At 36.0% G+C, this 13,060-nt stretch overlaps 2 protein-coding genes and 1 non-coding gene across 3 annotated transcripts; 2 read left to right on the top strand and 1 right to left on the bottom strand.

Moving 5' to 3' along the window:
* The first annotated feature begins 1,524 nt into the window (after positions 1 to 1,524).
* On the top strand, positions 1,525 to 6,618 carry LOC125188180 (MATE efflux family protein). The gene is made up of 14 exons (XM_048084936.2): positions 1,525 to 2,036; positions 2,160 to 2,254; positions 2,330 to 2,438; positions 2,524 to 2,579; positions 3,071 to 3,126; positions 3,724 to 3,862; positions 3,958 to 4,095; positions 4,174 to 4,242; positions 4,324 to 4,434; positions 4,641 to 4,769; positions 5,412 to 5,489; positions 5,930 to 6,001; positions 6,117 to 6,179; positions 6,262 to 6,618. The coding sequence occupies exons 1-14, from the start codon at positions 1,610 to 1,612 to the stop codon at positions 6,367 to 6,369; spliced, it is 1,650 nt and encodes a 549-aa protein (XP_047940893.1). The 5' UTR covers positions 1,525 to 1,609; the 3' UTR covers positions 6,370 to 6,618.
* A 49-nt stretch (positions 6,619 to 6,667) lies between these two features.
* Positions 6,668 to 8,968, bottom strand: LOC125188181 (uncharacterized). The gene is made up of 3 exons (XM_048084938.2): positions 8,353 to 8,968; positions 7,588 to 7,794; positions 6,668 to 7,096 (listed from the first exon to the last, which is right to left on the bottom strand). The coding sequence occupies exons 1-3, from the start codon at positions 8,944 to 8,946 to the stop codon at positions 7,010 to 7,012; spliced, it is 888 nt and encodes a 295-aa protein (XP_047940895.1). The 5' UTR covers positions 8,947 to 8,968; the 3' UTR covers positions 6,668 to 7,009.
* Positions 8,969 to 9,043: 75 nt separating this feature from the next.
* Positions 9,044 to 9,115, top strand: TRNAP-CGG (transfer RNA proline (anticodon CGG)). The gene has a single exon. It is a non-coding gene; the product is annotated as a tRNA-Pro (tRNA).
* The last annotated feature ends 3,945 nt before the right edge of the window (positions 9,116 to 13,060 follow it).

Raw genomic sequence — 13,060 nt, 5'->3', positions numbered from 1 at the left:
AATTTTTGCGACGGCGTTCGTTCTGCTTTCGGCGAGGAATTCCTTTGGGCACCCATCACCGACGATTGTCAACGGTTGCTTCGTCTTCACGAAACAGTCCACGGTTTTTCCGGTATGCTAGGCAGCATTGACTGTATGCATTGGAAGTGGAAGAATTGCCCGACTGCTTGGAGGGGGCAACACTTAAGCGGCCACAAAGGTGGCGGCCCAACGCTTATCCTTGAAGCGGTTGCCGACTACCGCCTATGGATTTGGCATGCATATTTCGGTGTTTCCGGATCCAACAACGACTTGAACGTGTTATATTCTTCACCCCTCTTCAATGATGTTTTGAATGGTGTAGCACCGGCGATCGACTTCACCGTCAACGGAAATGCATACCACATGGGTTACTATCTCGCCGATGGTATCTACCCAAGGTGGTCGACTTTCGTGAAGTCGTTCAGCAATCCACAAGAGCAAAGACGGATTCTTTTTGCGCAGCGTCAAGAGTTTGCTCGGAAAGACGTCGAAAGAGCTTTTGGTGTCCTTCAAGGTCGATTCAACATTGTGAAGTCCCCTTCTCAGCTTTGGTACGTTAAGAATATCGCCGACATCATGTACACGTGTATTATCTTGCACAACATGATTATAGCTGACGAAGGACCGATTGCGGCTAACTTTTACGACGAGGATGAAGCCGGAAGCTCAACCGCGAGGTCTCCCCCACGCCGAGGTGTGCATACGACGGTGAACGGGAGAATCGAAAGAAGACACACAATGCGCGATTCAAGAGCCCACACTGAGCTACAAAAAGATCTAATCAATCACATTTGGGCGAAATTCGGTAACGAGTAGTGCGTCTTTTTAATTTTATTGATTTTAATTGTGTAATTTTTAATTTTTAGGATTTTAATTGTGTAATTTTTAATTTTTAGGATTTTAATTATGTAATTTTTAATTATTTTGTAATTTGTAATATTATTTCGGGTATTTTTAATGCATTTTAATATTGTGGAAATGTTTTTATTTAAATTGAATAATAGAACGGTGGAACCCTTAAGCTTGTCCTTAGCTAAGAGCACGGATGTGGGTGTTGTGCTCTTAGCTAAGGAGAAGAAGTAAAAGTGGATCCGAGTCTACTTCTATGCTCTTAGCTAAAAGCACGGATGGAAATACTCTAAAACTCACTAAAAAACACATATGCGCCATGAAAAACTCCTATAATTATCATTTTCCAGTATCTAGTAATTATTCCATCCATGATCCATAATTCCATTGTAAACTGGAGTCAAATAATGGAAAAAGTTAAAAAAAATGGAATAATGAAAATGGAATATAGCATCTCACTAGATTATTTCTGCCGACTCCTATGTTTCTGGGATGTGATCAAATGCAAACTCTAAATATTGTACAAACTAAACTATGATCTGGATCGTTAAAAATAACAACAGATAATAAAATAATAATAAAAAATGTCAACACCCGTTGATGCTACCACTAGTCTTGGGTATAATGTATACAGTCGAAGAGAAGTAAACACTTCATTTTCTTTGTTATTTCAGCTCTGCTTTCCAACTTCCATTCACCCGCCTCATCACTTGGCGCCCCTCTCTCTCTCTTAACCAGCATGAATCTAAGGGCGCCAACTCACCATCCCTACCATCTTCATCCACGAACCTTAAACAGCAGATCCAATCGAGTTTCCATTGCAACTACACCCATCCGCCGATTTTCGGAGCAAAAAATTAACCGAATTTTAATTTCCAATTGCATCTCTCCGACCAATGAAATTGCAGAAAGCATTGCTCGAACCTCACCAACTGAAGAAGAAGATGACGAGAGCTTAGCTGCAGTGGAGGAAACGCAGCCATCCGAAGAGACTTCCGATATCAACATTGACGAACTATCTGAGAATGAAAGCTTGTGGATTCAGATGGTGGAAATTGCCAAGTTTTCTGGACCGGCAGTAGGGTTGTGGATTTGCGCACCGTTAATGAGTTTGATTGACACTGCTGTTATTGGCCAATGCAGCTCCGTTGAGCTCGCTGCTTTAGGTTCTACTATTACCTTTATTTATTTTTTCGTTTGATTTATACAATTAGTGGCGCTGTTTGTGGTATATTTCAGTTTGACTTTATTCCTTGAATCAAATGTTGATTAGGTTGGGAATTTTGCAGGGCCGGGAACGGTGTTTTGTGACTACACGAGTTATGTGTTTATGTTTCTCTCAATCGCTACTTCAAATTTAGTTGCTACATCTCTTGCTAGCAAGGTCTGTATATTGGTATTATTATTGTTTAGCTCGGAATCCGGTTGTACTGGCATGATGAGATGTGAAGTGGTGCAGGATAAAGATGAGGTGCAGCACAAGATATCAAACTTGCTATCCGTTGGATTGGCTTGTGGCATTTTTATGCTTTTCTTTACGAGGTGCTTCGGCACTTGGGGGCTGACCGGTAAAGAAGAAATCTTTGGCTTTTAATGCTGTTTACATTTTGAGATTTAAATTGTACTGATAGATTTATTTCATGTATATCCCAGCTTTTACAGGGGCAAATAACCCAGAAATCATAGCTGCAGCAAACACATATGTTCAGGTTTTCTGCTTGTATCCCAAGCCTTGGCCCTTGTCCATAGATATTTCATAGGAGTATTTGTCTTACTTGCATTTGGCAGTGTTTTCTTGTACTCTTGTTTGAGTGTGAAACTTGTTCTAAATGGATTGCAGTCATACATATTACGGTTTAATTCATAGTATTGTGAGTGAGTTATCTACCTTGAAGGGAGGCTTGACAACCTGTGGAGAAAATTAACTCAAATGCTTAAACAGCAGCTCATAGCATTTACTTGTGATCCCTTTAGTTCATTCTTCTTTGTTTTTAGCTCTACATAACAGTAATTCATATCCAGGAAATCTAGCTCCTTGCTCCTGCAAAATCAGTTGCCTGCTTGTCAAATCTTAATTGCTAAGTTGCTAGAATGCATGCTCTTTCTTTATTCAACTTTTTTTAGGATCTATAAAATAATTTTTGACCATACTTTGTTGAAAAATTGTTCTTTGATTTATGGAATCTACAACTTTTTCCAGATTCGGGGCTTAGCATGGCCAGCAGTTCTGATCGGATGGGTTGCTCAAAGTGCAAGGTCCTGCATCACATGCATATTAATTTTGAGAATATGTTCCCTATCATTCTTAGTCGTGTGTTATTGTCATTGATGGTGTGTCAGACTGTCAGTACTGTTAACTAGCTACATTTTCTTGATTAAATTACTCTTCGTGAAGTTTCAAAATTCAAATTAATTAGAACCGTTGTTTGTCCTTTACTTTGCAGTTGGTTAATTGCATTATTGCCTAATTTGCCTCTAATTTGATTTTATTCAATATTATCTTATTGTGTAAACCTTTTTGGATTGCCCTCACGACTTTGTCTTCTACTTGTGTGCAATATCATAGTTCTAGGCTATTAGCTTTGCTTGATAAGGCAAACTCAAACGAGCAAAGTGTCCTGGCTTTTGCGACTTAAGAATCATTGGAGGTTTAGGTCCTAAAGAGATGTAGTTTTAGAAAAAGCAACCTAGAACCTGCAAATTGATTGTATGGCTCATTGCTTTCTGTTCTCCTTTGCATATTCAAAATCTTGAAATTGATCTATTGTTTATTAGCTTTCGTAGTGTAGTCCCTTAGTCATTTTTTTGCCGGTTGTTATATTTTTTTTCTGAACTGGAGGTCTTTGTACACAGTTTAGGAATGAAAGATTCATGGGGACCTTTAAAGGCTTTGGTTGCTGCAAGTGCTATTAATGGCATTGGCGACATAATCTTATGCAGATTCTTAGGATATGGTATTGCTGGGGCAGCATGGGCAACAATGGTGTCTCAGGTTTGCTGAATTTGCTTCCCAGTCTCATCAATGCATTGGACTCCAAACCTGTACATCTTGGTGAACTATATGAATCTAATTTTCTGTTGTTTTAGGTAGTTGCATCTTGGATGATGATTGAAGCTCTGAATAATAAGGGATATAATGGCTATTCAGTATCTCTTCCATCTCCAGATCAACTCCTTGAGATATTCATGCTTGCAGCTCCAGTCTTTGTGACAATGATGTCAAAGGTTTTTTCATGCCTTTCTTGATTCTACTTCTGTATCACACTTATTTTCCTGCTACTTTTCTGACATGCTTTAGTTCAGGTGATGTTTTACTCTCTACTTGTGTACTTCGCGACATCCAAGGGTACCAAAACTCTGGCTGCTCATCAGGTTTCATTATATTATGTGTCAATAATCTTCTCTGTATAATGACATAATTCATACTTGCCTCAGTACCGACTTCCTATTTAGGTCATGATGCAAGTGTACGGTGTGTTTACTGTATTTGGTGAACCTATTTCACAAACAGCCCAGTCGTTCATGCCGGAGCTGTTATATGGAGTTAATCGGAATTTAAAAAAGGTTATGATTCTTGCTGCACAACTTTATAACGTTCGGTTAAGTAGATGCAGATTTTACTTCACTTTACTATCTCTGCAAACTTCACAGGGAACATGTTCCGTCACAAATCTTTTTTATATCTCACTTCTGACTTTTATATTGATTCAAGAATAGTTGTCCATTCAATTGCATAAAACTTCCCTTGAAAAGCTTATATGGACTGACAGGCCCAATCATTGCTGAAATCACTACTCATGATTGGTGTGGTAAGTGGACTGATATTGGGATCAATCGGAGTATCTATTCCTTGGTTGTTCCCTAAAATGTTCTCCCCTGATCCTGAGGTTATACAAGAGGTGTGTTAATCTCTCTCTCTCTCTCTCTCTCTCCTCTGACACAGACAAACTCACCAACATACACATTTATATGAATGCTAGGCATACAAAAGTATTTTCATGTGTAGGTGTTGAGGTAGATTACTGTTAATTGCCCAGAATCTTGTAAAGAATCTGCTTCTTTATGTTCCGCTAAAGTTAAAAGGAGGTAGAAGCATCTAGAAACTTTCAAATCACCCTAAAATCAAATCGGTGAGATTGGAATCATTTGATGATGATACACCTATCCTTGGTCTTGTTTGTGGAGTATCGCACCTCAGTAACCCCTTTTTTTTGCTCAAATAGTACTGTTTGTCCTTCCAAATTTAATGTTAAACATATTCTTATGTTGTTATGCATACATACTTTGAATTGGAAGTAATGCACCATATATGTTAATATGCAAGCTAACGTAAAATATCCTTGGTAGAGTGGTTCGTTAATCATGATGCTGGGCTTATCATGTACTACCTTCGTTCCGCCATAATAGAGGCGTTTTCATTTTCTGCACTCGTTTTGGAAAACGAGTGGAGAAAATGAAACGCCTCTATTAACATGAAACAGAGGGAGTATATACGTTCAAATTTATTGAAGTTGTAAGTGAATTTGTGTTGTATGTTGCAGATGCACAAGGTGCTGATACCTTTCTTCCTTGCACTATGTATCACACCCGGTACTCACAGCCTTGAGGGCTCTTTAATGGTACTTGCCTCTATTTTCTTTGTTTATTTTTCCCTCAACTGAAGAATCTATATATAGATCACTAGATGCAGTAAGACATGATAGTCAATACGTATTACATTTGGAGAATGATGAGTTGGCTCATAGAATTATACGGGTTATCATTTTGTATTGATGGAAAGCACTCAGTTTCTGTCCCTCGTCTTTGCTCGTATTTGCCACCTTTACTGCAACTGTCAAGGATACTAGAGGAAAATCTGCAGCGTGATGGTGACATAAAGGGATATAAAACCTATATCAACTGAATCTCTAATCATAAAGGGATATCTTAATTTTATTATACTTATATTCCCTTATTACGGACACATGCTTAAAAAGCATCAGTTATAGAGCTTGTGAATAAGTTGAGAATTTATTTGTTATTCTCATATTTTGTCATACTTACACTTCAAACTATCCAGGCTGGACGCGACTTGAAATTCATTAGCATGTCGATGAGTGCAGTCTTTGTTTTGGGTTCTCTTATCCTGCTGGTAAGTATCTCAGTTTCTCCACCAGTTGATTTAAACATTGAATTACTTTTTTCTTGTTATGAGTGGCTATTCCAGTCCCTCGACCAGTTAACCCACTCTTCTCGTAAATCTTCAGTTCTTGAGCAACAGTGGTTATGGTATAGCTGGATGTTGGTTTACACTCGTTGCCTTCCAATGGGTAAGTTGGTGATTCATTCCAACACTTGCTCTATATTGGTGTAGAATCTTCTTTTAACGGCATAACTCTTTTTCCCTTCCAGTCGCGATTCTGTATTGCCTTGCGTCGTCTCACCTTGCCAACCATGTTTCTGTACTCTGAGGACTTGTCCCAGTCCCATTATCAAACTGGGAAGCTAAAATCTGTATAATACTTAGTCAATTCTGCAGCTGTTTTCAACACCACCACATACTCTGTTGCTTATGAACTTAAGGCAAAACGCGAAGGAGTTGCACAAGCAGTTGCTCTTTCGCATGGTGTAGTCTTTTAGTTCCTTTCTCACATTTGATCGTTAGCTGTTGTATGTTAAACTGTTGTATTTGTAGTTTTGTTTTTACTTTGATAACCTGTTGGTGTAATGTATAAACATCAATGAAATGTCGAAGTACATTATGCGTAATACTGTGTTACATATCTTTTAGTTTTTGGGAAACTGATACGCAATCCAGTTTAGCTTGTAAATAATTTGCGTAAATATATCATCTCTATATAACAACTGAGATGTTCTAGGTCAATAAATTCAGTCACAGCACGCTTAAGAAACCAATTCTACAATCATTTTTATGTTTTCATGAATCCTAAAAATCTTTCAAGCAGAAACGCTCTCGACCTTGAACTATAAAAGACAATTTCAGACCACTTCATCAGCTCAAATAAAACCAGCTACATCAGAATGGCTCCTTCTCATCCCTTGGAAATACTATTGCAGATCGATATCAATTTTTGATTCGTCTAATCCGAGAATAATTCAATACTCTCCCAACCAACATATACAAACTTGCACCAGTACCTCATACTCTGCTAGTTCCTCGCCTACCACGACCAGCTTGTCTTGGCCAGCTTGGTTCTTGCCCTGACACAGCTGCTGGTCTCCTACTCTGTGATTTTCATGCACGGCCACTCAATCAGAAACTCAAGTAAACGTTAAAAAAGTATGCGTCCAAGTTCATCAAAACTACCACTACTATACAATTATAAAAAATTAACAATGCAGAGAAGATATCTGCCACGCTGTTAAAGTCATGCACAAACTCAGAGAACGATAAAATAAATGCATCGTCATTTTTTGCACTTTAAAACACTATGACCAGTGACAATTGCTTAACATAATCTCGATGGGAACATAAAACAGACCTCAGCAGATTATTATCAAACATCTTCCATGTCTATATTCAGGAGATCTACCCGACTACACATCACAATGCAGATATGATCTTTACCATGCTTAAAGGTCGTTGCAACAATAGAGAAGTTCCAACAGGTATCAACAAATTCAGAGAATGATATGTTAAACAAAGAGCGCAGCTTGATCTTTTAATATTCAAAACACTATAAATAGAACGAGTCACGGTGGGAATGAAGAACAGACCTGAGGAGATTGTTTGAATGCTGCTTGTCGTCTCAAAAGGTCTCTCTGAGCTTGTTTCTTTTTCTCCTCAGCTTTTTGCTTACTCAGGCTGGGCCGGTAGAGTATCACGGTTCTACCAATTTGGCCGACGACTACTGAGCCCGTGCTTTCTTCTAATTGCTTCACCACATCTTCTAATTCTCCAGGGCATGTACCGTGTATCTTCAACTGTAACATGCAATGATTCAAGTCAAATGAGAAAAATACTGCAAAAGATTTTCGGCCATCAATAAGCATTTGAGAGTAGTTACATGCCTTCAAGAAAGAATGGTTATTACCAATTACACTGATACTAATATTAGGAACAAAAACAGCTTATTGTAGAAGTATAATAATCAAATGAGGAATATCATGGAGTAGCGTTTCATCAATGTTCAAACTAAATCCTTACTAATAAAATTGCAAAACATTTGGCCACCAATAAACATTGAGAGCAAATTACATGCTTTGAAGAAACAATGTTCATAACTATGAGACTAACAATTACTAGTATAAGTAGTAGTACTAGAAAAAAGATAGTTTAATGTAAAAGCACAATAATGTGATGATAATTAAATTATGAAGGAGTACACCATTACATCAGTGATCAAATTCATCTTTATAGAAACCTTTAACTAACCAAAATCATTTTAATTAGCTTGATAAAATCAAAAAGCAAGAAACAGATAGAAAGCACAAGAGCCATTGCCTGGATTAAAAAAACTACTCAAAAGAAAAAAAAAATACCTTGAGAAGCTCATTTTTTTCAAGCGTTTCAATCAACGCGCCAATAACAGTGTCTGTGACGCCCGATTTCCCGACCTGCTGCGACTTGAGCTTTTTCCCCAAACTGTGCGCGAAGGAACCCAGGTCCTTCTTCTCCTTCACGCTAAGACTCGGCGGCGGAGGCGGCGGGGGGAGAGGTGGCCGAGGAGCTGTTTTAATCACCTCAGAATTCGAAACCTCCGCAACAGCAGAATCAGAAATTGCGTCAATTTCCCCTTCCGATTCAGTGTGTAAATTATCCAGCAAAGCAGGATCAATTTCCCCTTCCGATTCGAATTGTACATTCTCCAGCAAAACTGCGTCACTTGAAAATCGCTGCTGAGCATTTGAGCGCGACGAGGAGGTGAAAGAGGAGAAGATTAAGCGAGAGGAGGTGAACGACGGCGCAGCTCGGAGGAGAGGATAGGATTTTCTGGATTGGGAGTATACGGCGGCTGATGCACTTCGATTGCGAGAGTAGGAAATATCAGCGGCGCGGAGACAAGATGGCGCGGCGGGGCGGCGGATAAGACGGTGCAGTAATAGGTGCGGGGAAAAGGAAGAGAGCGCAGCCATTTCTGCTCAAAATAGTTTAATCTCTTCGGAAGAACCGGTTATATAATCGTCTTCATAAATAGATAAAGACATTTGAAATGAGAAATTAATCAACAAAGGGTGCTTGGTCTAGTGGTATGATTCTCGCTTCGGGTGCGAGAGGTCCCGAGTTCGATTCTCGGAGCACCCCTTGTTTTTTTTATTTTTGAAAATATCTTGTCCATCATTTCCTTTTCCCAATGTGGTTCATTTCTACTTTCAATTTTAGGTAAAATCATTTTTACTATTTTGCAGTATTTAAGTTGTCGCATACTTCATCTACATAGGTCGTTTTTTATTCCTTGGAAAACCAAGTTAGTGGACCTTGTTCATGATCTTCTTAAATTTGATGTAACCCGCATTATTTTAGCTTTTGTATTTTTTTTCCCTGTTACTCCTATCTCTAACCATCAACCCCTACAATAATAGTGAGTTAACAAGGAAACTTGAATTCATTATCTGTTGTGGATATAATAAAGTGTGTGTTGTATTTCTTTTATAAATATTTGAAACTACTTTCAATACTGAATTTCCCCAATTTTAGACAAGATAACATGAGTGAGTTGGATCTTTCAAAAGTGATTTCTAAGATTACTCATATATTTATCTCATATCAAATCAGACTGAATCCATAACTTTGGAAAAAAAGTTTAGAAATATTTTATGGAATTCATTAATAAAACTATTGAATGTACACGGATCCAACCGCATCATAAAAGAGACGAGGTACAAATTATGACCACATGACTGACTACATGAGGCAATTGGTGGAAAAAATCCCCTCAATTCTATACTGATGGCCCCTCCAACAATTATGGAATTATTTTCCTCATAAAATAATTTTTTTTTATGAATTACATATAGGAGTAAAGACCACTCATTATAAAATACAAAAAAAAAGTTGGAAATCGCTCTCCGCCATGTGCCATGAGAGCTATTGCTCATTATAAATGATGATTGATTGAAACCATGAATTTCATGTATATCAGTATATGTATCTTCGCTTCTACTCATATCTCAAGACTCATGAGTGAAGAGAAATATATTCTACAAGCACAAACAGAGAAAGAATTCGGCTAAATTTTGATTATCTATTTAGTTTTTTTCAAGCCATGATTATTTAGTGAGTTGTAAATGATAGGCCTGTGACTTTTAATTATTTCAGGACAAGTCCAATTAATCGCTAGTTTTTTTTCTAGAGAAAAAAAAAAGTGAACCGTCTCATTCAACCTAGGGAATTATGATATTATATTTATGATTTTATTCGATCGTGCACTAATTATTTGCCGATGGGATTAATGATAGTACTAACTTTTATCATAGTTTTGGGTAGGGTTTGGTTATAAATTTTGTATTTAATGACACATCTATAGTTATAAATCTTAGTAGCAAAGTATAAAAGTTTGTGTTAATCAATTTTGTAGTGATATATTTACAATATCTTTGATATTTGTAATTATAAATGTCATTAAACATTAGTTTGGAGACAAATATTTTCCTTGCACATATTTTGGTTCATAATATGATCTTATGAATAATACTAATACGGTACATATTGTTTCAAAAATTGATGCGTCTGACAGTGATATATGGCTGGTAGAATTCAATTACTAGCGGGCATGCCTCATTAAGAAAAGGGTGCTAGCGGATACTCGATCGAGTGAGAATAAGGGAAAATGATGTCACTATGAAAATTAACTACTACTACTATAAACATGCGCCACTCTAGTGTACACACGAACCATGATAAATAAACACGAAGTTTACTTTTTACTCATACGTCTGGACTTGGACCAATATTGTTAAACTAATATTGATATTAATACTTTTGTCGAACACTCTTGCATCCTGCACTTAAAATTTGTTATGTGCATTAATCAAACTCCTGTAAATATTCTGAATTTCATATTTTCATTTTCAATTAATTAATCTAGAAAATCAAAATTTACAATGGACTAAATTCGATCTGAAATGGAAATTTTAAAAAATTGGCACAATTTTGAAAATTTCGATCCGATTCTGATCTTATGTTCAAATATTGTTCTGATATGTATATTTTGCTCATCTTTGCCTTTGGATCCCATTCTATTGATCCTGCCTAGTGCTTTGCTTCGAGACTCTCACTCAAATTTCAGTATTTTCCTTTTCAATAATTTAAATCAATCTGGGATAGTGAGAAAATGTCTTAACAGCTTGGAAAGATGCGTCTTAAATTCCAACCACATTACTTCTTGCCACGCCAGATGAAATCCATGTTCTTCACGTCGTTGGGAATATTTTATTTATTTTACTTTATTTCTTTACTTTTTTTGTTAGGTTTGGATTAGTTGAGAAAAGCTTGTCATCCCCACATTGCAATCTGTTGCTCGCAATTATATCTCACCTTTTACCAACGCTATTTTTAATAATCATATCTTCTCATCCTTATTTATGGATCTCATCCGTAAAACGTTGCTTCCACAAAGGATCAAATTTACTACCCAACTTATCAAAATTATTTTATTCTAGTGATGTAAATTAACCATCATCTCCCTCCAAAAAAAAAAAAAAAGGTCATCTTTCCTTCACAATGATGATTATAGGGAGTTTGATAGATTGATATATAAATCTAAAACTGAGTGAAATTGCCACTGTAAAACTATAAAGAAATCATAATTATCTTTTTCTTCATATTTTTAATTAATTACTGTTCAAGTATTACTAGTACTATATCATTCATCCAATAGTATCATTGAATAGTCAGTAAATATATTATTGAAAATATTTTGCTAAAATGCATTACGTTATAGTGTCAATAATCACTCTTGTTCTATACATATAATTAAAAAATGCAGTATTTTATATTCTTCTATTTTTGCTTTTTGTTTAACTAAACCTTCGTATATATATACAACCTCTTTTGTAAGTTTTGTGTTTTCAGTTGATTGTATCTTCACAATTTCAATTATTATTGATAAGAAGAAAAGATCAAAAAAAAGGACAAGGAGTGAAGAAGTTATTATATACTACTCCAATAATTGTTTAGCACATGAACATTTCAAGTAGCGATGTACATGGATTTAGTAAATCGAACCCCACTGAGTCAAATGTTTTTTAATGATAGACAGGGTAATAAAATCTACTATACATATGGCGATTTATCCTTTAAATGTTTCGAAAATATATTTCTCCATTAGACATAGTATATTCTTTTTGTGATGATAGTCTGCAGCACCATTGTATAGTAGTACTCTACTCCCTACACCACTTTATTAGATATCTTCTCAATAGTCCATTATTTATACATCAATAACAAATAATGCATATAACTCATCAAAACATTGCCATTTATCTAATGTAAATGTAAATTATAGTCGCATCTAAAACTCACTTATGATGAGCCCAAATTAGTTGGGTCCTGTTTTAGCAAGTCAATTTTAAGTTACCCCATACCTACTTATTCTCAACGATGTAAACCTATTAGATGATGAATTATAGATCATACTTGTGTGTTTTATTTGAATTGGTGAGATTGATGTCACAGCAAATCCACAACGATGACCAATTCCATATTTTTTTCGTTACATTATCCATGAATTCCAAATCATTTTTTAAAAAAAGTTTAACTTTGAAATTGGTCCATATAAATGGTGTGCATCTTTTAAGTCTGAAAAATGCAAAATATCATTAGGTCATTTTTTTCCTTTTTTTTACAAAATATCACGGACTACTCTCATAGTCTCATTCAAAATGGTGTTCAATTCTCGGACCACTCTCATAGTCTCATTCAAAATGGATGATTCACGATATTTTTTTAAATAATAAATTTAAATTAAATAATGTGGTCTGGATTTTTCCTTATGATTTATACAGTAAACTATATTACTGCAGCAATATAATTACCTTGAAAATATTTGAATTTATTACCATATAAATTATACGATTTGTAACTAGCACCAAAATTAAAAATTGATTTTTTTGTCATTTTAGATTTTCTTTTCTAGCTATTCGTGGTCATTACCCAATTTAAATACATTGCATTGCTTGTAATGGTGATTGTCGTTTAGATTTGTCACGTGCTCTCGTCACTTTAAATCAGAGAGTAAGTTTGCAACAT

Source organism: Salvia hispanica, chromosome 5, assembly GCF_029641045.1.
Source record: "Salvia hispanica isolate PSC_SH4W2 chromosome 5, Shi_PSC_v1, whole genome shotgun sequence".
Taxonomy (NCBI): Eukaryota; Viridiplantae; Streptophyta; class Magnoliopsida; order Lamiales; family Lamiaceae; genus Salvia; species Salvia hispanica.
This window is presented reverse-complemented; position numbering and strand designations above follow the sequence as displayed.